The sequence below is a fragment of the Zea mays genome, chromosome 3, assembly GCF_902167145.1.
Source record: "Zea mays cultivar B73 chromosome 3, Zm-B73-REFERENCE-NAM-5.0, whole genome shotgun sequence".
In the NCBI taxonomy this organism is placed as follows: domain Eukaryota; kingdom Viridiplantae; phylum Streptophyta; class Magnoliopsida; order Poales; family Poaceae; genus Zea; species Zea mays.
In genome coordinates, this window is record NC_050098.1 from 41,253,469 (window position 1) to 41,278,102 (window position 24,634).

At 45.1% G+C, this 24,634-nt stretch overlaps 2 protein-coding genes across 3 annotated transcripts; both read left to right on the forward strand.

Moving 5' to 3' along the window:
- The first annotated feature begins 6,191 nt into the window (after positions 1 to 6,191).
- LOC103649994 (expansin-A11) lies at positions 6,192 to 7,665 on the forward strand. 2 transcript variants are annotated; one of them, XM_008675677.2, is made up of 4 exons: positions 6,192 to 6,279; positions 6,359 to 6,499; positions 6,582 to 6,894; positions 6,994 to 7,665. In XM_008675677.2, the coding sequence occupies exons 2-4, from the start codon at positions 6,373 to 6,375 to the stop codon at positions 7,295 to 7,297; spliced, it is 744 nt and encodes a 247-aa protein (XP_008673899.1). In that variant the 5' UTR covers positions 6,192 to 6,279; positions 6,359 to 6,372; the 3' UTR covers positions 7,298 to 7,665. The 2 variants fall into 2 exon arrangements, with proteins under 2 accessions (XP_008673899.1, XP_008673898.1); XM_008675676.2 differs by having other exon boundaries at positions 6,193 to 6,279; positions 6,356 to 6,499.
- A 592-nt stretch (positions 7,666 to 8,257) lies between these two features.
- LOC103651899 (probable FAD synthase) lies at positions 8,258 to 9,799 on the forward strand. Its single transcript, XM_008677576.1, has 6 exons — positions 8,258 to 8,358; positions 8,473 to 8,518; positions 8,642 to 8,811; positions 8,930 to 9,047; positions 9,158 to 9,240; positions 9,338 to 9,799. Exons 1-6 carry the CDS (start codon positions 8,258 to 8,260, stop codon positions 9,603 to 9,605), a joined length of 786 nt encoding a protein of 261 aa, XP_008675798.1. The 3' UTR covers positions 9,606 to 9,799.
- The last annotated feature ends 14,835 nt before the right edge of the window (positions 9,800 to 24,634 follow it).

Consider the following 24,634-nt stretch of genomic DNA (forward strand, 5'->3'; position numbering starts at 1 on the left):
TCAACAGAGCAAAGAGCCGGTTTTTAATACATAAACGACGAAATACAAATAATTGTGACCATCTTTAGTTGATACATAACTTCAAATCCTAAACAAGCTATCACACTACACATCCAGAACCACTGTTGCCAGATAAGCCCGTCTCCTCTCTAGATAATTGTTGATTAAAGCACTCCTCGGATTTTGGATCATGGAGCGCCGAATTACTGCAATTTAGTAAATGATATGTAATAATATGATTACTTAATTATAATTTCTAAATTATTGCAAGAAACACTCACTCTGCAACCGTTGTATGGTGTGATGATCTGGATCGAATTCAACAGTGCTATGGTCCGAGGTTTGCAAGCATCCTATTGTTATAGTAGTAGACTTAGTTACTAAAGAAGGTCATTGAGTTTACTCCAACAAAGATGTTTAAGTATAATAGAATGTATTGTGTAGCTTGTTACGACGCAACATAGTTCCGATAATTATGCTCTTGTTTTCTCTAGCTAACACCCACCGTAGAGCATTTCTTTGCAACAGTTCAGGCCATATACCCACGACGATTATATCCCACCTATAAATAAAGCTTTTATTGTTTGAATAAAATATAACACGTATGCAGTTTAAAAAAGGTTGTGGCTATAAATTAATGACCTGGAATCCATTAGTATGGCCTCTCTGTACGACCTTCCAACGATGTGCTCTAACGGCGCCAAATGAATGACTATTCCTATTACATCTGAGACATTCATATGTGAGGGGTTAAATTTCGAGTATATTTTTATGGTTTAGTGCGGTATAAGTATACTCCATATAGAAAGACGAGCACATACCTATAAACCTCTTATGAGGTTGTTGGAGGACCTCATGAAATGGCATAAGATGTTTTGGATACGGCGGGAACTGAATTGGCAAGTGGAATGGGTCCACAACAGTCCGAGTTGCCAAGGTCAATTCTAGCCTATGTCCAAAATTCCGAAATAGATACGCCCCCAGCTTACACAGAATGCCACTCCATATAATGTATATGTAGATCCTTGTTGGAGTAAGGTGTCAAATCTTTGTACATTATCGCGGTATAAAATTGCTTCTATTTTTGACCCCTAGTCATTTCAGAATGCACGTCGTATGAGTAAGAGAAATACGATGACGTCATTTATTTTTGTTTGAATGTTTGACCCAGTGACTTACAGTGATGTCTTGTAGAATAAAATGTTGGCTGTCATGACGTCTAGGGAACTTAACAACGATTCTGGCTACGATACTCTTAAATTTTGGTAAGTCATTGCTCTCAACGTCATCAAATAACACGAAACTACATTAAAAGTGAGTTCAGATTCTTTTGTCCACACATATATGTATGCGACAAGTAAAATGTGTACTTACGGAAACTCTGTAGGGACGTGATGTAGGGCTGCAACCGACCTATGTTGGTTAAGTGTAGATGGTGCCATTGATCTTATAGTATTGATCATAGTTACAAATATGTTTGAAATAAATCAAAACATAAAAAAGCCATGTAAATCTCCACATTTGAAGGAAGTATGAAACAAAAAAGAAAAATAAACCAAAAAAAGCATATATTTGATTTTTATAACATGAAATATGCTTTCTTAATCATGAATAAATCAAAACCATGCAACTGAAATAAATCATAACTTCATAATAAAAATACAAAGCATAAACATAACAATGCATTTTAGGTTTGAATCAATAATGTAACCAAATGAACAGTTCAATCTTGTGCAAAAATGGACTCAAACTTGTGTATCGTGATTATTACACGTGGTAGGAGAAGATGTTGTCGATGAGGCTGCGCTCGCCGCTGATTTCCAAGACCTTCGGAATCTCCTCTGGGCCGGATCACGCTGTGTAAGGAACAAAAGTGATCAAAGAAAAACATAGCTATAGAAGATGGTGTTACGAAGAAAAACACCCTCTTAAGTCAATTGGTCTAGTAGCAGTGATTTTCTTAAGAACCAAAGAAATAAAATAAGAATTAATGATGTGTACATTTTACAATGCAACTATGCAAGTAACAATGTATTAAGCAACATAGTAAGCTAGCTCCCACATGTACATATAACAGGAATATGATTTGAAAGGTAGCAAAACACAACAAAAACTGATGCATCTCGCACATCAATAAAATATACAATTATGGAAAGCCAAAGGCAAGATAACACGATAACTGAATAATAATGCATGTCTGGACAACAACAATATGCAGTTTAAACTCGAAAAAGGATAATTTCTAAAACTCGAAGCCACTGTTGGGGTGACTACTAGCAACAACAATATGCAGTTTAAATAAAACACAGTCACTGTCATCAGGCTCCAATCCACATGTGAAGAAAATGAATAAACTGCATAGGCATATTCAAAGCACCACAGGGAAATAATCATAACACATATACAACACAACCCAGAAATTGGTAAAAAAGATAAAATATAGATGTTCATGGACCAAAAAAAGTTCATGGACCAAAAAAAAGCAAGCAAGCATCAATGCAAAAAGTGCCAACAAGGCTGATGGCACAAAATCTGCCAGCATTACAACACAACCCAGAAATTGGTCAATCTCTTCTATAGAGATAGACATGTGATTTGGTCTGTTGAGCTTGATTAGTAGGTTGGGCACATCATTACATCATTCCAAGTCGTCACAACCGCATTGATGATTGGGAATGTTAATATCTGGACACCAATTGCCGTAAAGACCCATATGACTTTTCGACAAATTAAGCTTTCTACAGGGAGAACATGAGTATGAACAATCAAAACTAACATGAATAATAAACAATTCAATTAAGTAAGGAAATGGTGCTCATGTCTATGTCTTATAGCACAGAACAATGTATAAACAAATAGTAAGTATCAACCAAGAGGCACAAGACAAAATTACAAAGATTTGTGCATGACAGAATTAACCAAACCTTTTTCACAGCAAAAATTGGTTGTAATTGGACCCAAGCTCTAGACAGCACACAACACGAACCAAAGATGGATGAGGGTGATGAATCGGTGAATCTGAGGAGAGTGGAGATGGATTGGAGACCTCACCTCTGTCCATCCTTTTAATAGAAGTCGATTGAGGCGAGTAAGGGGCGTCGTGAATGCCGTCGCTGCCAGGTATGGAATAGGGCGCGTCCGCGGATCTCGCCTTCCATGAAGGTGCTGTCGAGGGCGAGGGCAGGGGCGCGGTTTGGTGTGGGCAGGCTCTGTGACGCTGTTGGCGGGGGCGGGATACCCGGCGGCGGGGGCAGGGTGCGCGTTGCGGGGTGAGGGCATCACGGAGCCGGGGCGAGGGCAGGGTGCGCGTTGCGGGGGTGCGATGGCGGGGGCGGGCATCACGGCGCTGGGGTGCCTGGCGCGGGCGGGATACCTGGCGGCGAGGGCGACGCGCGCGGGGCGTGCATCGCGGGCGGGAGGAAGACGCGCGCGCGGCTCGCATCGCGGGCGGGGGCACGGGCGTTGTGGGGTGGCTTGCGCGGGCGGGATACCCGACGACGGGCATCACGGCGTGCCGGGGGAGGGGGGCGGGTGCCTGGCGCGGGCGGGATACCCGGCGGTGAGGGCGACGCGCGCGGGGCGTGATTCGCGGGCGGGAGGAAGACGCGCGCGCGGCGTGAATCGCGGGCGGGGGCACGGTACAGTGGTGGACGCCCTCCGTCCACCCTTAAGGATTAGTAGAGATTAATGGATACGAGTCAGTGCCGCTGAGTTTCAACTTCCATTAGGTGACTCATGTTAGATGTTTTTTTCTGAATTTCTCATCACCAGTCTTCATACAAATTGCTCATTATTTATTCATCCGAGTATAGCTAATAATCTTTGAGTTTATCTTGCATATAGGTCGTACAACTTCAGATAGATAATCTGCATTCATAAACAGCTAAAACAAACCATTAGTGGCATCGACCTTTCGTCTGTATTTGCGGGTGTGGCACACATGGTTTTGCCAATGCCTTGTGTCCAACCTGCTCATAGTGATTACTTTAGAATGCGAAGAGTAAGATCTGAAAGAGTCCAATTGTCATGCAACTTGTAGCATCAGCTTTCAATTGTCAAAATCCACAGTGCTAAATTAAGATCAGTAGGTGAACTTTAGCTAGAAGTCTAGACGACAGTTCCCATGTGATCGCCTGCTTATCGGTTATTTACCTGGCAAACTTGAAGTCGAAAATTTCCAGACAAATTCAGGCGCCTTTAATCTAGTCTGGGGTCAGATCAGGAGGAACCCATAGCCATGTGCCGGAGCATCTGATCCGCATCTCGCAGGTCGTGCAGCATCGCTAAACAAGTGTTCTTTTTTGGAACCACTAAACAAGTGCCTTCTTGAATCTTGAACGGTGCCCTAGAATACCAAGCTCCTCCTGTGCGTTTCTTGTACTTTTTTTGTTCATCTTTTTTTTATGTAGAAGAGTACTTTTGTTTGTTTAGAGCAACTCCAATAGTTATGTAAATTTTAGCTCTCTAAATCACAGATTTAAGAAGTTGCTAAACGACTTTTGGAGTAAAAAAATGTGAGTTCTCCAATAGTTCTCTAAATATAGGTTGTAATTTTGTTTTGTATTTATTCACATAAAAAATAAGTCACAAAAACTATATAATGCAGTCAACATTTTTGTTTAGGGAGTTGTTAAATGGTTGCCAAATGTAGAGAGAAAATGAGGTTAGATGACAAGTTGTTAAATTTAGAAAGTTCATTTAGAGAACTGTTGAAGAATAGTTTTCATGTTAACTACCTAAATTATTGATTTAGGAAGTCTTTTAGAGAACTACTGGAGTTACTCTTAGTAAGTTCTTGCCCATTTGAGGTCAGGGGACTAAGCATGAATTATTACGCAGCAAAGAAAGGGTTGAGTCGTGCACAATCTCCTTCTTCCAACAACTGCTATGCTACCACCAGTTCACTTGAACAAGGTACTCCGTTTTTCTTCGTGCGGTGGATATTTCATCAAGTAGGTGAGAGAAATACAATGCTGGTTCTGTTTACTAGTTACATGTTTCTTGTGATCTATGCCATACGATAATTGTAGGGCCTCTTAATCGTTTCAATTGACAAGAGAACAATATTACCCATTCTGTTTCCCGTTCGTTTCCGTTCGTACTACTGCATCGATGTACGTAGCATGTCTTATATTATAGAACAAGAACAAAAAAAATAGTTACACCTTATATAATGGGATGGAGGGAGTATAGTATCAGATGTAGCCTAATGGGACAAAGCAAAATAATGTAAGCAATAGGCTTTTGATCCATGTTTGCACCATTCAATGTGAATCTGTTACTTAGCCGTTTACCTTGCAGACATGCCGTTCTTAATAACGGCAGCCGACATATTATCGTCTAATAATGAAATGGCCAATGGCCTCGTGACAGTCAAAATCACCACATGAAAACACTGGCTTCAAATCAAAGCGAGCTCAAAGTCAAAGCGAACTCGGAATTCGCACCCATGGCCATCTGATCGATCTCTCGTCTTCTTGATCGATGTGAAGTCAAGGTCTACTCACAGTTTGTGTTGTTATTAGGGATGCAGTACAGGTGCCTCCCAGACGACCTCAACTGGACAATTTGCCCATGTTACCAGTTATAACTCTAATCCCAACTATCTCTATTTCTACTTCTATATTTCTATATCTACTATATTAAAATGTCAGTTTTAATCGTTATACTGTGTCATTTCTTTGCTTAATGCAAAAATAAAACAAAATTTGCATAAATTAAGAGTTTGAACCTTGGTTGTTACCTTGACTCCATGTTCACAACCATCTACCTAATAGAACCTATATTTTATGTCTTATTAAAACAAATACACATTTATATATCTTCGTGGCAATCCACGCACACCTGACTAGTATATATATCTACCGCCGAAAATAGACGAATCTTTTGTACTCCCTCCGTCCCAGTATATAAGGCGTAACCACCTCTGGTTCAAAGACCAAGAAATGCATTTAATTGTCTCTATACCACTGCATCGATATACGTATACATAGAGAGAGCACGCCTTATATTGTGGGACAAGGATAAAAAGTGGTTACGCCTTATATCCTGAGACGGAGGGAGTACTTATGTTCGTTCGGTGGACAAGTGGGCCTTGCTACTAGTAGGTGGGGGTGGGGGTGAGGGTATACACACACGTGGCGCTTGACTTGGCATGAGGTAAGCAAGCGCCTATATATGTTCCTCCTACCATCCTGTGCACTCAAACTGCGCAGCAGGTTGAAGCAGCAACAGCAAGCCAAGCCTAGTGGTGCTCATCTAGAGAGAGAGCAGCAGCAAGTACGAGACTGCAAATTCCTAGCTTGATCTACTAGCTCTCTTATAGTTTGTTTCCTCTACTAACACTCTTTTTTAGTAGGATATATACAATACATGGGGTCCTTGGGCTTGCTGGTTGTTGTGGCGGTCGCCGCGGTGGTGCTGGAGCTCACCGCAGCCGACTCCTGGAACGGCGGCCGCGCCACGTTCTACGGCGGCGGCGATGCCTCCGGCACTATGGGTGAGCATCATATCATCGATCCATCATCTATACATTGAACAGTCGGAGGAGGCATCGTCTGACGTACGTGTGGCGTGCACAGGAGGAGCGTGCGGGTATGGCAACCTGTACAGCGCGGGGTACGGGAAGAACACCGCGGCGCTGAGCACCGCGCTGTTCAACAACGGGCAGAGCTGCGGCGCGTGCTTTGAGATCCGCTGCACCGGCAGCGGCAGCTGCCTGCCTGGTGGTTCCGCCGTCGTCACGGCCACCAACTTCTGCCCGCCCAACTATGCGCTCCCCAACAACGACGGCGGGTGGTGCAACCCGCCGCAGCCGCACTTCGACCTCGCCGAGCCGGCCTTCACGCAGATCGCCGTCGCCGGCGCCGGCGTCGTGCCTGTCCAATACAGGAGGTACGTGCGTGCGTGACACTGCTGGCCGGCCCGTGCGTGTACATATGATGATCACGTACACACGCCTGAATGCCTGATGATGTTTGCGCTGCTGTGTAGGGTGGCGTGCACCAAGCAGGGTGGCATCCGGTTCACCGTCAACGGCCACTCCTACTTCGTCCTGCTGCTCATCACGAACGTGGGCGGCGCCGGCGAACTGACGGCGGTATCGGTGAAGGGCTCGCGGACGGGATGGCAGACCATGAGCCACAACTGGGGCGCCAACTGGCAGAACGGCGCGCTGCTGGACGGCCAGGCGCTGTCGTTCCAGGTCACCGGCAGCGACGGCCGCACCCTCACGTCGGAGAACGCCGCGCCGGCTGGATGGAGCTACGGCCAGACCTACACCGGCAAGCAATTCTAACGGGCCGGTCGCCTGTGAGCTGTGCAGCCGGCGTCGCCGCCGGAGGAGGGGCTCTGTTTTGAAGCAGCTCGCTCGAGAGCGCGCGGCAAGGCCGATAGAGGCTATGTTGCGACTAGTAGCAAGGCGCATGTGCTGCGTCGTCGCCGGCCACCGAAGATGGTGGGCGGGGGCGCTCTGGCCGCTTTTACTTTCAGCGGGGACGCTTAATTAGTTAGATGGTCAGGGAAATTAATCAATGGATGGCTGTGGTGATGAGGAGCAGAAATTAGCAGCGGCTCGTCACCCGCGCCGTGTACCACGTAGTAACTATTGCAGCTAGCTTTGCTCGCTTCAATCAATGGAATGTGGCTGTTCATCGTTGCAACATCTCCTCTGTCTCAACTCAATTGAATGTGCCAATGTGTTGTACTCAGCTAAGAAGCCAGTTCCTGCATCGTCTGATTCATGAATCATCTCATGCTTTATGAGGTGGTGCACGACGATCTCCGTTTGGATGTTAATATTGGAGTGCATAGAACTGAATTGGGTTTAGATGAAGTTTCCGGTTACAATACCAGTGGGCTCTGCAGGGGCGCATGGCCTATTCTCGCGTCAGGGGGCGCCGGCCCGAGGCCACGCTTCATGGGCCTGGCTGGGCAGTTAGCCTCGTGCCCATAACAAATAACCGCACGTCCACGCCGTGTCATGTCCGAGTCCGTCCGGTCGCTTTCGGACCGTAATCTGCTCGTGTTGGCTTTATCCGTATTCAAGTCTAGTCCAGGGCTCCAGGCCTTGTGCCCCTATATATACTTGTTCCAACGGCGTCACCGCGTTCATCGTCTCTGCTTGCGCTGCCAAGTGCCAACGAAGAAGGAACCATCCATCGATCTATCAGCTGCGGATCATCGGCGATCGCTAGCAGCCGCGCGAGACCCCCGCCCTCCTGACCGTACGTAGCAAGCAGCAGCGGCGGCGGCGGCGATGGAGATCGAGCGGGCGGTGCGCGGCAGCGGCGACGCCCGGCTACGCGCCAAGTACGACGCCGCCGTCTACATCATCCGCCGCGCCTACGCCTTGTACCCGTACGTACGCCACCCCGTTCCGATCCATACAGTACAGCATCCATGCCGCCCCGTTCCGTTCGATGATCTACGTGTTCCATCCAACTGACGAACATTAATTGAAACATCGTACAGGTTCGAGGAGCTCGCTTTCAGTTTCAACGGGGGCAAGGATTCAACCGTACGTTCTTCTTCTTCCTGCTAGCTGCTGCCCTCACATGCTCATCTTCCTTTTGACTCTTGTTTATTTATTCATGATGCTCTCGACTTTTTTGGATGCTGAATCGAATAATCGAATCGGCAGGTGCTGCTGCATCTGCTTCGGGCAGGCTACTACCTGCACAGAACAAGTTCAGGCGACGTGGACAGCACGGCCCTGCAGACCGTGAAGAACTGCCCCATGCGGACCATCTACTTCGAGGACCCCGACGCTTTCCCCGCGATCGACCGCTTCACGTACGAGACGGCATCGACGTAAGAGCTAGCGAGGAGGCCGGAGGAGATCTGCATGCATTGTTTTGTTTTGTTTTGTTTTTTCCTCCCTTGGCAAATCGATAATATTGCCCCTACGTGTTGTGTTGTGCTTGTGCAGGTACGGCTTGCCACTGGAAACCATCAGGACAGGGTACAAGTCGGGACTAGAAGCCCTGCTGGAGGAGAAGCCAACCAAGGCGATCTTCCTTGGCACCAGAAACGGCGACCCCAACGCGGTGACTTCCCTTGAATCGAATGACGCCTGCCTGACATAATCGAATGACAATTTTTTTTTGAGGGTTCATTGATGGTAATCTAATCGCGGTGTGAATGAAAATTGCTGTAGGTCGGTCAACAAGAGTTCTCCCCTAGCTCGCCCGGCTGGCCTCCTTTCATGAGGGTGAACCCAATCTTGGATTGGTCCTACAGGTTTGGCTCTCCTGATCGAATCCCTAGCTTCTGCTCAACAGAGAGAGAGAGAGAACATCGCTTTTCTTGGATTCTAATCTGATGCCCTCGCTTGCAGCGACGTCTGGTCTTTCCTGCTGACGTGCGAGGTCCAGTACTGCATCCTCTACGACCAAGGGTACACTTCTATCGGCAGCGTACGCGACACCGTTCCGAACGAGCTTCTGCGTGATGGTGGCTCGGGCGGGTACAGGCCGGCGTACACGCTGTCGGATGGGAGCCTTGAAAGAGCTGGTAGAGGAAAGAAGCAGGCCGGGAAGAGAGACGCTTCGGTTAGCACCAGGAACGGCAGCGGCAGTGGACCGCGGCAAAGGAGTAAGCTGTAGATGAATGAAACGAAACAACAATAGTTGTGTAGGTGGATGAAGCCCATACGTTGGCTGAAGCTATTACAAATAGATTTTGTTTCCATCTTAGATCGATTTGCCTTTCTTCACTTGTTACCGTAGATATTGGTTTAAAGGTTTAGTCTTCTATGGCTATTTCATAATTCCAAAATTAGATATTATTGGTTCATTTCCGTCACTCTCTGTAACACAGCAGCAATTTTTTTAGATTTAAAAATCGCATTGTTTTGGTTTTATGATTAAGACGAGGTGGGATAATAATTTTTAAGCTTCCGCAATCATCCATTCCCCCATAATTGCTATTCTAATGTTATACGATACTAATCATTCATTGGCATCTAGTTGTTATTCTAATGTTACACGATACTACAGATTCAATATTCCAAAGAACCGGATAAATCATATACTCGTTTATAAATATATGACATTGTTAACTTTTTTTTTAAAAAAAATTGACCACTCGTTTTATTAAAAAAATAATAAGTTATCATTTATTTTTTGTAATTTGTTTTATCACTTAACGTAGCTTGTGCTTGATTTAAAATTTTACATTTTTAAATAAAATAAGTGGTCAAAGTTTTTGAAAAAACAACAGTATTATATATTTGTGAACGGAGATAGTAATAGATAACAAGTGAACAATATTTTTTTGGATTACACCGTAAAATAGTGCAACTGTTAAATCATTCAAACTCTTTAAAACCTTGTAAATGGCAATTTTAGACAAGCATCCTAGCCCATTTTTCACATACCAAGATGAAGCCGCGCCACGACATGAAGCGAATAACAAGTTCCTACCTAATTTTAAGATAAATGTGTCATGAAAGATCTGAGACTTGCTTCATCAGAAAGTGACATAGATAGTCTTCAGGATAACTCATGTTTGGAAAAAAAACTGTAAAATATGTGGGCAATGCAAAGTGGAGCGATGTATATCGTGGCTCTTTTGCGGTAGATATGAATTTTACTCAAAGAAGCCAAGGTATAAATAATGTCTTCAAACCAAGGCTTTGTCAGGAATACAGTCATTCGAAACTTCTTGTACTCCATTTGGATGTAGGTAATGGAGTACGGAAACAGAAATTGAAATCAGTTTTCTAAAATTATATTGTTTGGTTGTACATAGAATTAAGATTTAGAACCATAGACTCAATTCTCTGTAATTGGACTATAACTATAAACTATCTCTCCCAATACAGAATATCATCCCTCTTTATTGCGTGGAATTGGATCACACAATTCCAAACTCCAATTTATTGACATCCAAACAATAGAATTAGAATTACATCTCATTTCAATATCATGACTGATTTGATATTAAACTCAATTCAATTATATGTCTTTCATTATCGACATCCAGACGGAACATTGGATATATTATGCGAAGGTTTCAGCTAGTCTGTGAAAATGAACCGAGTGTGGTAAGAATCTAGTTACTTATATCTCAAATTTACCTATATTGAAGACCGCATGTGAATTATATACAAGAAAAATGCATACAAAGTTTAGGATTTTTCAAAAACAATTCACATTATCTTGTAATTATTTACAAACCTAGTTAGCTTATTGATTGTCTAAGAGTACATTTGGTTCAGCTTTTTAAACAAAAAACAGAAGCCGAACTAAAGGAGTTTAGCTTTTCTGCTACTACTTTAAAGAAATTGTGCTATTATAGTTATCCGTTGTGTCGAATAGGCACGACACGACTCCTGACTCCACCAGCTCCTTGACCAATCGTGGCGTGGGCAGCCAACTACGTGGCGCATCAGGAGACCCCATTTGATCTTGAACCAAATATGTTTTAGCATAGAGTAAAATGAATGAATTGTCTTTAAACTTATCATGGTAATATTTGACCTTGAACCAAATATGTTTTTAGGATGGTGTAAAATAAACATGTGGTCTTTAAACTTATCCCATGATGACATGTAAATCTTTCAAATTTCAAAATGTATTTTTAATTAGTTAAACATGTCTTATAGTGCCATCTAGCTTCCATAACTCTCAAAATATATTTTCAAGTACTCAAACTTATCTTGGAGTGCCATCTACATCTAGAACTCTCAAAATTTTAATTTGTTTAACTCCTTGAATTATTGTGTTGTTTAGGTCCAAATGAGCACAAACCAACCTACATGTTGGTCTCTAGCACTCTATCTACATGTTCTTCCTCTTTTTCTAATTCCATCCCTGTGTTGTACACTAGTGGTAGAATCAATATTTGTTAAAGCCATGGACCAACTTGTGAGAAAAGCATATAGAAAAAACATAGTTCAAAAGTTACATAACAATATAACATAAATATAGATAACATAAAAAACATTTATCATAAAGCAATATCTTTATTCTTCTTCGTCGTTTATTTTAAGCCCAGAAACAGAACCTACTATAAGAATAAAAACATATTAAATCATTAAAACATGTAACAAAGATAATGTAAATTAAGAGTTAGAATGTGTAAATGTATCAGAATGGGGTAGATTGATCATGTGATTTATCAATTTTTGAGAGGGTTAAAAATCTCTACTATATTAAAACATCAGTTTCGATGGTCGTCCCGCGTCATATTTTTACAAATAACCCCTTCTATTGTTTGAAATGGCCCACAAGACATATTTTCTTCACATCAATCACATCTAATCCAATTCATCTATCCACTCCCCATCCTCAGCGAATCCGCGCCCCGCATGGCGAGTGAGCGCCTCAGTCACCCACACAATGACACAAACATACACACGTCATGTCTTCCGTTCATAGCAACGACCGGCATAACAAGTGGGCCCGTGATAAATGCACCGCGACAGGAGCCCAACAACTCATGCACGTCGCTCCGTAGGGAATGGGGAAAGCAGTTTCAACAGACCCAGACACACTGTGTCTTCCATGCATAGAAACACGGGAAAACGGTTTCAGTAGCTGTGGGGTGGAGCCGTTTTACTCATCCTAATCCACCCACCAATCTGGCTACAAAAAGTCGTACCGAGGCCCCTCAAGCGATAGCGACGGTGGATCTACTCGCCGTCGGTGGCCTAACGCTCTCTAGCTACTCCGACTTGCCTACGTCCTCCAAGGTACGCACGTACGTACATTTGATTTTTTGGCTCACTAACTCAACGGGCATCTTCACAGGCCTGTACACCGAGTTCGTGGGACCTAATAGAGACCAACGCTGTCGGGATGGAGGGCATCAGTGGTTAGGCACGGGCCACACGGAGGGCATCAGTGGCAAGTCACCAACCTTAGGCACAACGACGGGTGTCGGTACCCTGGAATAGGGATACCCCTTACTATAGTATGAAGGCGCGGTACCCACGTGTCTATCTCTAGACGCGCGATAAACAACGCCCGACCCCACCACGTAGGCGACTCCGGGGCCGCCAAGTGACCAGAGAAGGTAACATATACCATGATATCGTCAGTGGATCCGGACCCCCATGGGAAAGTGACGGACCCCAGCATACATGGCCCGGACCTCCGGGTACGACCCATGACCTCCACGTTCCCCCGGATGGGACCCGGACCCCAATAAGTGAGGTCCGGGCCACCCACAGCAAGGTTCCGGGACGGAGAATACCCTGGCCTAGGTCAGGGACGTACAGGGGTCCAGCGCAGACACTTGTCAGGGCTTTGTCCTGTGCGCTTCCGCTCCCCGTTCAGGCGAGGACCCGATGCTGCCACGTGGCCTATTGCCCGTGACGTAAGCCAGCGGGCGAAGCCTGACGTAAGGCTACTGGGCCACGCGATCTCTACATTTATTGCGGAAAAGACGTGCCGCCTGTCCGCCCTGCTGACAGGCGATGTGCCGTCTCGGCATTTAGTGTGCCCCGTCCACTTCGTTGGCAGACAACGACCAGACCACCCTACAGGCGGCGTGCCTGTCCAATCAGACAGCGGGCAGTATGCCCGTACCGCCGAGCGCGCGCCATGGTCATCATGACTTATACGATGCCAGGGAAGCTTCTGCTGCACGCCAATGCTACACAAGCAGCGGGTATCGGGGCACAAGGAGATTGCACAAGGTGACTGACATTAGTTGCTCTGGGTATTCCATCCGTTATGTCCCTAGGCCCACATGTCGGGGTTTAGTGTCTTTGTATGTGCCCTGCTTGAGCTATAAAAGGGAGGGCACGCAACGTTACCACTCAGACCAAACTTAGACTTAGACTCTCAGCTCTTGAGCTTCCACAGGAATCCAACACACAGTGGAGTAGGGTATTACGCTCCGGCGGCCCGAACCACTCTAAATCCTCGCGTGTTCTTGTTTTCGGCCATCGCTTAGCAAGACAGGTGTTGGGGGCCTTCGTCCTCCGAAGGTCCTCAAAAATGTAATTTAACAATGTTTTCCAAGTATGGTTTATGGGCAGGTATCTTCGGATTCATGGTAAAAGCAGACACGATGAGGAGCTTGATCGTGACGAAGGTTGCCGTCGCCCCGAAGCTGTGCGAAACGGAGCTTCGGCTAAATCACAGAAAAGGGAACCGACTTAAAAGGGAAAAGGTTGTTCAGTCCTCATAGATTTTTCTATAAGCCAATAGTAAATGTAAAGGGCATAATTGTAATTTCTCATAGGCTGTGTCATGTGCCTCTAAATAGTTGAACAGTACCCCCATACTGTTCACGCTAAACTGATACTTGCTTTTGTGTCACAATTGTACTTTTTGCCTTCTGTCAAGCCAAAGGTACTTTTGTAATTCAATATTGTTTCTACCTTTCCATGGTAATATAATAAGAATGAATTAACAACGTTATATGATTGTTTATGTCGTCTCTTACATTTCATATGCTTCTCCTTTTATTAATATATGCTGCAATGATGGAGGTATGTCCTTCATGACCTTCGTCTGAAGATCATTATATCCTAAGGGGAATAATGTTTTGAAGGACGAAGGGCATTAACATTTAATATCTTGTGTTGCCTTGTTCTTAATTCATAGCATTTGAGAACAAGTCCCCAACATTGGTGCCCACCTCCGGTGAACCCTTTTCGACCACCTTCGGCAAGCACTGACTTTCATCATGCCACCGAAGAAAGCTTCAGCGCCAGGGGCTGCCGCACTACAGCCACTGGACCCGAACGAGGAGACCCTTTCTCTTCGAGAGGCCCGAAGCTAGAAGAGGAAGGCCACTAGTCCAACACTCTAGGAGGAGGAGTTGGACCAAGAAATCAGAAACATGGAGATAATCCATCAGCAAGTGCAAAGGAAGAAGGAGAAGATGGCCCGACTGGCTGATCTTCAAAGGCAGATCGACGAAGCCACTGAAGAAGTACGCCATCTTGTTCAAGATGAACAAGATCAAAGGCCCCAACACAGGGAGCTTCATCAAGAAGGCTTGTTCAACGACGATGGATGGTATGATGATTTTAATCATGATACCTTTACTTTTGATGATGCTTCTCCCTTGGCAGCAGAACTGTAGGCTATCCCATGGCGCCCATCATACAAGCCACCTCAGCTTCCCATGTATGATGGGCATTCAGACCCGAAGCAGTTTTTGATGAGTTATGAAGCAACTATATCTTCATATGGAGGCAATGCAGCTGTCATGGCCAAGTCCTTCGTCATGGCAGTTCAGAATGTGGCCCAAACATGGTATTCTTCTCTTCGGCCAGGGACCATTACTTCGTGGCAGAAACTCAAGGATATGCTGGTGACAAGTTTCCAAGGCTTCCAGACGAAGCCGGTCACAGCTCAGGCCTTGTTTCAATGCACGCAAGATCATGAGGAGTACCTCCAGGCATATGTCCGAAGGTTCTTGCGACTTAGAGCACAAGCGCCTACAGTGCCCAATGAAATTGTCATTGAGGCCATGATTAAGGGGCTTCATAAAGGGCCTATCGCCTAGTATTTTGCTAGAAAGCCCCCACAGACTCTGGAGAAGCTGCTTCAGAAGATGGATGAGTACATCCGGGCTGACAATGACTTCCGCCAAATAAGGGAGGAAGCATACAGGTTCTCTAAAATGACCAGGGGCTTCAGAGGAAGAATCCACCCGAGGCACGTCAAGTCAATTCACAACTCCACCTAGAGTGATGACAGAAGAAATCAACAGCAGAGGCTGCAGTATTCTTCGCAAGCTTCGGGGCAGCAACAAAGCTCTTTCTGGCCGCCAGCTCCAAGAGGCAGAGGCGCCAGGGGCTTCGAAGGAAGATATGGGGACCAATCCAGGAAGATCTACTGCCTATTTTGTGGTGAAGACAAGGGCCATAATACAAGAACGTGTCAAATCACCATCCAAAAGCAAAAAGAGATTGCAGAAGCCGAAGCCCGGCAAAGTCAACCGAAGCAGGTCCTGCACAGTGCTTCGTGTCATTCACCCTACATACCAGAATATGTGGGTAATCATCCAGCAGCTTCTGTTGCTTCGGCTAGTCAGCCACAAGTTTCTTGGCCACAACTTCCACCTTCGCCGCCACTACAGTCTGCCTACTCACGAGGTCAGCAGCTAGAAGGGAGCCAACAGACTCATCAACAACGAGATTTCAGGGAGGGGTCCGAAGCTCGCACAATTAATAGTACTATGCCAGAATCAAAACACATATATTGAGAGATATCCTACCTTTGGCACAGTTTTACATTCAATGTCGTTTTCTTTTTAATAATAAGGAACAATCAATGTAAACCTAGTTTTCTTGTTATTTTTTAATTTCTTGCACTAGCTTTGTTTATGTCAAAATGAAATATACCTTCGTCACAGACTTACGAGAATGCCGAAGCTACAAAGAGATATTCCTTCTGGAACGCAGAACTAAAAATCGGAGTAAAAGTTTCACCGAAGCTACAAAAGGTCGTTCTTAAAGAGCGCAGCGTAAGTTTGCCGAAGCTACAAAAGGCCGTTCCTAAGGGAGCGCAGCGTAAGTTTTCTGCTCAAAATTTGTTCCTTAGGGAATGCAGAGCCAGATACCGCCGAAATATAAGGCGAAGCGCTAAAAGTCAACGCGAATACCACCGAAATAGAAGGCGAAGAAGTTCAAAAGACGTTCCTTAGGGAATGCAGAACTTACACCAAAAAATAAACGGTGCAGCCGAAAAATAAACGACAAAGAGATTTCAGTCATTCCTTAGGGAATGAAGGTTGTGGATGAAGCTTCGGATGTGTGAGTTTGGGCGTTCATTTGCACGATACATTAGCATCATATCATCGCATCATATCGCATAGCATCACATGATACATCATATCACATCAATGACATCAATTGAAAACGAGGCCGATCTTCGGGCAATGCTTTACAAAAAATGAAAAGATGCCAAGGCACAAAGTAAGCTAAGAATCACAGCTTCATCAGTTCTGATGCGGAGAAAGGGATTTATTGTTTACGAAGCATTGGTGTTTTACAAAGTATAGATGATTTTTACGAAGCATAAAAGCTCTTCTTTACGAAGCATGAAAAGAAGGGAAGGTGTTTTTTCGCCGTAGGCTCAAAAACGGTATGTACAAAAAGTTTCATGCATCGCAAAGAACTAAATGACAAACCACTCATATATTACATTCAAATCTATAAGCACTGAATATTACAAATATAGTTCAGCAAATGTTACATTAATATTCTAGAAAATGTTTTTACAATAGCTACTCCTCTTCCTTCAGAACTTTTTATGCAGCTTCGGTTAGCAACTTGGTAACAACTTCATCTACAATAGCTTCAGCCATATTAATAATTTCTATTGTTTTCTTTGTCTCTGGGTCGGCCAGTGGGTCGAATGGCTCTGGGGGAGGAGATAGTTCAGCTGCGGTAGAAGACATAAATTAGTTCGAAGTCACAGAAATAAAAAACAAAGCTAAAAGCCATTAAGTGATACCTATTCGTCTTTCGAGTTCCGTGACTCTTTTAGCTTCTTTTGTTGCTTCTCGAGCGTCATGAATATCTTTTTCGCTTTTCTTCATTATTTCATGGGCCATCACTCGGCCACCATTTTCCCAGATATCAGTGAAAATTTTCCGCCTATTGAGCTTGCTTCGGCCGAGGGGTCCTTCGTATCGTCGATGGAGAAGGTAGCTTCAGCCTGGGCCAAGTTTTTAACATGTTCACAACCTGCCTTCTCCAAAATGGCTGCAACCCCCTCGCACCAGAGAATGCACAGACATCCCCGCGGTCACTCAGAATCTCCTCAAAAGCTTCGGCTTCATTATTGATCCACTCAATGACGCCCTCAGGGTCGCCCCATATGAAGTTGTCTTCATTTGAGTAGGCGCCCACGTTGGCGAAGCCAGTCTTTATATTTTTTACACATTCTACAGATTTTTCAAAACATCTTTCTTTTGATGCGCGAAGCTCTGCAACTATTTTTTCAAAATAATTTTTCCAGTACTCACTGGCATTTCGGTCAGCTTCGGCAACAACACATTTTAATTTGGCCTCAGCCAGTTGTTTTCGAAGGTCTTCAATCTCATTCTTTTGAATTTCAGATTGAGCCTTGAAGTTAGCTTCATCCCCCTTTACTTTGTCCACCAATGTAAGTAGAATTTTGTCTTTTTCCGTGGCTTCATTTCTCAGCTTGATAACCTCTGTTCGAAGGTTGTTAAGAGCAATAGTGCAGCTCTCATCTTCAGCATTCTTTTGCACCCTTAAGGCGTTGCTAAGTATTAAGCCCTACAAGAAAGAATGAATGGATTAACATGAGAACAAAAGTCTCTATTACAGAATCCATAAACTTCAAAATTCACAACTTTTGTACCTTCAGACTATTGTATGCAAGGCTATTTGCAAGATCGTCCTTCATCATGACACAGAGGCCAGCCTCGAGCTTCGGAAAACCCATACTTCTGGCCATCTCCCGGCAGACGGATAATTCTTTGTTGTCTGGGAGGCAATACAAGAAATCATCTTCATCTGTACCATGAAACACTAAGGCCCCTTTCAGGTACTTCAGTTCTCGGGCAGAGTGTTTAGCTTCAAAAAATTCTTCCTCAGACAATCTTTTTCCCACAGCATGTCGAATAACATAATCAAGGTCTTCGGAAGCTGCTTCGGGAGTAGGAGCGGCAACTTTTTTAGGCAAAGTCTGTTTTATAGCCTCTTCCTCCGCTGCCTTCTCTCCAATTTCCGAGGGTTTCTCCTTAGCAGGCTCTGAAGGCTCAGCTTCGGCACTAGCCTGGCTCATTGCAGCTTCGGCTTCGGTTAGTTTTGTTTTGGCTTCAATTTGCATTTTCGAAGCCTTAGTAATTTTCCCTGGAGTAGAGCTTGAAGCCTTTACCGATTCTAGCACATCTAGTACACTTGCCATCCTTCTTTTGGGAGTGGCCGCAAGACCTTTTTGTATCTTCGGCATTGTTACTTCCGCCGAAGGGCTTACAACTTCTAACATTTTTATTCCTTCAGTCTTTGGCTTTTCGGCCTTATCTTTACTAGTCTTTGCCTCAGCTTGCTCGGCCACGGGTGCCTTCGGCATGGTGGCCGATTCTTCAGCCTTCTGCGTACATGGAATTGGCTCTTTTGGAGCAGCAGCTGAGGAAGTTTCCCCACCAAACTCGGGCACCACGACCGGCTCAATATAACGGGGCCGGCGGGTGAGCACATTTAACTTTTTACTCTTCGGTGTAGGCTCGCTTGGAGCAGCCAAAGCAGCAACCTTTCCAGAGGTTGCACCCTTTATTTTCTGCCCCCGTGGCAGGTAGCGATAGTCAGGGTACACAAATCCAATGGCATCAAAAACTCTATTTAATCTTTTCTTTTTTTGGCTCTCGAAGGCCGCAGATAGTGCATTATCTTCAGACTTGGAATATGCTCCAAGTAGCTCATCGCTAGTATTTTCAACACACTTCAGCTAGTCATCATCTGGTTCGACAAACTGGTCTCCAAACCTGAAGGTGTATTTCAATCGAACCAGGCCGCCTTCGCTAGGGTTAATGATGGTTTCTTTCGGCATTTCCCAGCTGTCTATCAGTGGCCATATCATGTAGGCTACATGTTCTTGAACTAAGTCTCTTGTCCCAATAAAAGAGCAAACTGTGCTGAAGGCCCTTCGGCATGCTTCGGTCGCCTCATCAAAATTTCTACCTTCGGCTTTCGAAGGTCGAAGCAGGACCAGATGGGGCGCATGATGATCTGTTTAATGTCTTCTCTCGCATTCAAATCGTTTTTCACATAAAACCACTCTTCCATCCAGGCCCCGGGCCATCTCTTCTGAAATGTTGGCACTGGGTAGCTTGTGCCAGAGCGAGCAACAAAGCTATGGCAACCAAAATTGTTATGATATTGTTCTTTACCCCAGGGCTTCGTCTCATATGAAAGTTCATGCATACTGCAAAAACATCTTGCACTTGGCTCTAGACCTTGACTCCTCACAGCCCAGACGAAGATCCCCATTCTAATAATTGCTTCGGGAGTGATCTGGTGAAGGAAAATCTGGTATGTCTTTAAAACTTCAACCACAAATCTGCTCAATGGGAACCGAAGTCCAGCTTTGAAGAAGCTTCGGAAGATCACAACTTCGTTTTCTTCGGGAGCAGGAATGGCTGTGTCTACGTCAGCCCTCACAATAGACATATCTCGAAAATACCTTCCTCTCATATTATCAAGATGACTCTATTTGATAGTTGATTTCCCGAAAACTGCATGACATGGTCGCCAGGGCCGATCTTCAGAGTCTTCGCCTCCACTTTCCACATCATAGCTGTCGCTATCATCAGTGTCTTCAGATAAGCCTTCTAGTATTTCTTTGGTAATCTTCTCTGTATTTGTTTTTGCTATTGATTCAACAAATCCAGCAGTCTTCTCCTCAAGGAGCTTCTCCTCTTTGCTCAACTTCGTCTTAGCAGCAACTATTTTGTCTTGAGACATATTTTCTTCGGAAGCTTAGGAAGTCTGAGAAACTAACCAAGCGTTGGTAAACAAGAGCTGAAAAATTGAACAAACAAAGCAAGCGGCAAGTAGAGTACCAAATGTGCTTAGGGTGAGTTCTTATTTATACAATCGACGCGCTCCAGATTGGAGGGTCCCGTTTGTCATTGACTGTTGCTATTTGTCGGGGACCATAATTAGGGGTACCCTCAAGGCTCCTAATTCTCAGCTGGTAACCCCCATCAGCATAAAGCTGCAAAGGCCTGATGGGTGCGATTAGGTCAGGGATCAGTCCATTCGAGGGACTCGATCACACCTCGCCCGAGCCTAGCCTCGGACAAGGGCAGCCGACCCCGGAGGATCTCCGTCTCGCCCGAGGCCCCCCTCCAGCGGCGAACATATTTCCGGCTCGCCCGAGGCCCTGTCTTCGCCAAGAAGCAACCCTGACCAAATCGCCGCACGACCGACCAAATCGCAGGAGCATTTAATGCAAAGGTGGCCTGACACCTTTATCCTGACGCGCGCCCCTCAGCCGACAGAGCCGAAGTGACCGCCGTCACTTCGCCGCTCCACTAACCGGTCTGACAGAAAGACAGCGCCGCCTGCGCCGCTCCGATTGCGGTGCCACTTGACAGAGTAAGGCTGACAGGCGGTCAGGCCCGGCCGCAGGCACCATAGGAAGCTCTGCTCCGCCCGACCCAGGGTTCGGACTCGGGCTAAGCCCCGGAAGACGGCGAACTCCGCTCCGCCCGACCCTGTAACACCCTGATTTTAGAGGTATAAAATTTCTTTTTAAATATTCACCAAATTCAGGTGTTACCTTTCTTTTTTTTGTCCTCTTTTCTTTTTTCCTCAGAAAAAGAGAGTTAACCTACTATCTATAGGTGCTATTTTCAATAAACCGTGTGTTTCATTTCATGCTGGGGCACATTCTTTCTTTTGCTAAAAAAGATTTTGGCGATGTTTATGTTTGGAAGAAAAAGAAATTATCGCATTTAAATTACTTGGAAAGGAAATGAATAAATAAATATATTTATATACAAATATAAATTTATATCTATATCCATATAATAAAAAAATAAAGAAAGAAAAGAGCAAATGTGAAACGTTCGTGCGGGAGGCCTAGCGGCTAGGCCAAATTGTGAACGCTCCCTATCCTCTCATTGGCTGTCATGTGGCTCCCGACCGTCATCCTCTCCTCTCACATTTCATGCAGGCCCACCTGTCACCCGCGCTTCCGTGGAGAAAACTGCTTCTCCCGCTCCGAACGCACGAAGCTGCAACTGCAAGTCTGCAACCACCCCTTCCTAATTTCGCGCATAAAAAAAACCCCAGCATCTCTCGATCCTCCGCCATCCCAGCCGATCTCGACGCTCGCCACTGCGTAGCCCAGCGCGTCGCTCCCCCATGCTCATCCCTGCGCAGCTGCGCTATGCGCGGCCTAGCCGCGGTGCAGCGCCGCAGCCCAGCACGCTCGCCATGCCTTGCCGCTGCTCCTGGCCGCTGGCTGCGATGCGCTGCTGCCCGTCTATCGCTGGTGCCTTGCAAATGGAAACTGCCGCCACGATCTCGCCTAGCCCCTGTTCATCTTCCCCGAAGAGAGCCCACGAAGCAGTTTTCTCGCCCACTCGCGCCCAGCTCAGCTAGAACCGCCCGCGTCCCGGCCTCTGCCCGGGCGCTCGTCTGGCTCGGCAGCCTGCCTGCGCGGCGGCGCGGCTTGTGGCCCTGTTCGGTCAGCAAGTCGCCATCGTGCTCGGCTGTTCCCAGGCATCGACGAGGAAGAACCGCCGTCGCGCGTCCATCGACGTCGCGCCGCGCGTCCACGCCGTCTATGTCCGCACCTAGGTGAGCATCGTCGACGCGTTAGTAATTTTGTTTCACCATGTCGTATGTTGTAAGTAATTAAGTAAGCATTTGTTTAATCAATGTTAATTAATTTAGCTTGCTAGGTAAACCTAGTTATAATTTTTAACTATTGCTTTTACAAATATAAATGTTGATAGGAATTGTACTAACTTAAATGCTTGTAGTTTGATACATATCTAGTATCAGCACAGTATACGTTAGTGATTCTCGCGTGGCGCGCACGCTGTCCGCGTGCTTCATCGCCATCCGATTCGCGTGCTGCCGCGCGTGCGCGAGCCGTCGTTCGCGCAAATCGCTAGTTGCGCGTTTTGGTAAAATCGTTTCGCCACTTCGTGAATGTTGAATAATTAATTAGTAATTAGTTGTTTAGTGGTCGGCTATTAAAATAACAATTCAACCGAAAACGAACTGGTAATTTTAATTATACGCTTCGTCAATAGCTATTAAGGTAGTTGTGTCAATCCGAAGCGTTTTTATTTATGTTTGGTTAGTGTAGACACGATATCGATTAGCACTGCGACATATCGTGTTCGTTCTAAATTAATTATTCAGTCGCGTCGATTTCGTATTAGTAATGTATTTTATCATGTCACAAGCCTATATTATCTAATTAGCTATCCATTCGATACTTATTAAAATGATCTTCTAACTAAACCTGTTTTATAGTTTTTTAACTCGGGTTTTTTATAAATAAATATTAACTTGATTAATACCAACTTAACTATTTTTATTTATTTGTTTGTTTGTTGTTCTTCGCACGCGGCATCGTTCACGCGTCACCGTGCTGTTTCGCACGGGTCGTCGCGTGTCGTTCGTGAGTGTCACGCGTGTCGTTCGCACACGTTGTCGCGTGTCGTTTGCGTGTGTCGCGCGCCTCGCCACGCGTTGTTCGCGCCTGTGGCGCGTATCTCGCGTGTCGATCACGTGTGTCGCACGACGTCTACGCGTGATAATAATTTCTTTTCGCTTGTAAAGACTCATGTTAGTGACGTTAATTCGTCAAGTCATATATGTTAGATAATTAGCTTAAAGTTCGCTCGACTAATATTTATTAGACTAATATTTCAATTAGATTAAATGGTGTTTATCTCGCTCTTTTATAATAAACATTAACCTGGCTAATTTTAGCTTAACTTTTTTTATTTATTTAATATTTGTTTAGTATAAATGCATCACCTATTTAGTTTTCCTCGCCTGTCGCGCGTGCTGTTCCGTACGCGGTGGCTTGCTCGTTCGCTCTTCGTTCGCTCTAGTCGCGCGTGCTGTCTCGTGTGTTGTTTCGCGCGTTGTCCGCATGCTAAGTCATGTGTGTACGCGCGTCGTTTGCACGCTGTCGTGCTGTTTCACGCGTCGTATATTCGTCTTGCTTAGAATCTCCCGTTTTAATTAAAATAACTTAATTAACTGACATTTGTTAGTGTAGCAGATTAATCGAACTAAATGGTGTATAATATTTATATTTGATAAGGTCGAACTAAAAGTTATTGTTGATACTGGTTTAGCGTAAACTCGTTTACTTCATGACCGTAACTTCGAGTTTGACATTTCTTTTTCCTCGCGCGACCGTAGTAACGCGCTCTATTTCGTTTTGCATATTTTATTATGTTCTTATTTTAATGGTGTAATGTTCTTATGCATATATATATGTTTGTTTGTTTGTGTCTGTTTGTATTCGTTGTGCGTCGCGAATAGATTGCGATCCGTTTCCGAGCTTTGAGGGATCAAAGATCAAGCATTGGCGACCAAGTGATCCAGTTCTTCAAGTTCCACGAGATTGAAGACCTTGAGCATATGTTTGGTGAAGGCAAGTGTCCTCTGACCCATTATGTCCCATTTACTTTATAATACACTGTCCCGCATACTATGAACAACCTAAGGATTTACTAGCTTTCTATTTACCTTGTCCTTGATTTACCTTTTTGGGTTACTATGGTTAGCTACATGCTAGCGCTTTACTCTAATCAATGAACATGATGAGATACAATGATGATACTATGATTTTATTCTGGATATGATGATATACTTGTGGCATTTAAGGGGACTCGGGCTGTTTCTCGAGTGCCTCTCCGTAAGGACCTATTCGTTGAGAGACCACCCGGGATAACAGTGCAACCATGAGGGTGAAATGGGGCGCCCTTAGCTAATTAATTAGAGGAACTAGAGGTGTAGTTGCTTCGCCGTCGTGTCGTCAATGGGGTCCAGGCACAGTGCTTGCTCTGCCGAGGCTGAGTGCCGAGGTTCTTTCATTTTGCTTTTGTTAGTCACCCTCCTGTGGGGAGGGGTACTGTGTTTATCAAACTGGAGAAACCTAACGGGCGGCTATGACCTCTAGGGAATCTTTGTAAAAGCTACGTAGTGATA

Bases quoted from the DNA above. Each gene is read 5' to 3' on its own strand.
- LOC103651899 (XM_008677576.1), top strand. From the start codon at position 8,258: ATGGAGATCGAGCGGGCGGTGCGCGGCAGCGGCGACGCCCGGCTACGC. The intron at 8,359-8,472 runs GTACGTACGCCA...AACATCGTACAG, and splicing joins CGCGCCTACGCCTTGTACCC to GTTCGAGGAGCTCGCTTTCA. The intron at 9,241-9,337 runs GTTTGGCTCTCC...CCTCGCTTGCAG, and splicing joins ATCTTGGATTGGTCCTACAG to CGACGTCTGGTCTTTCCTGC.
- LOC103649994 (XM_008675677.2), top strand. From the start codon at position 6,373: ATGGGGTCCTTGGGCTTGCTGGTTGTTGTGGCGGTCGCCGCGGTGGTG. The intron at 6,500-6,581 runs GTGAGCATCATA...TGGCGTGCACAG, and splicing joins CGATGCCTCCGGCACTATGG to GAGGAGCGTGCGGGTATGGC. The intron at 6,895-6,993 runs GTACGTGCGTGC...GCTGCTGTGTAG, and splicing joins GTGCCTGTCCAATACAGGAG to GGTGGCGTGCACCAAGCAGG.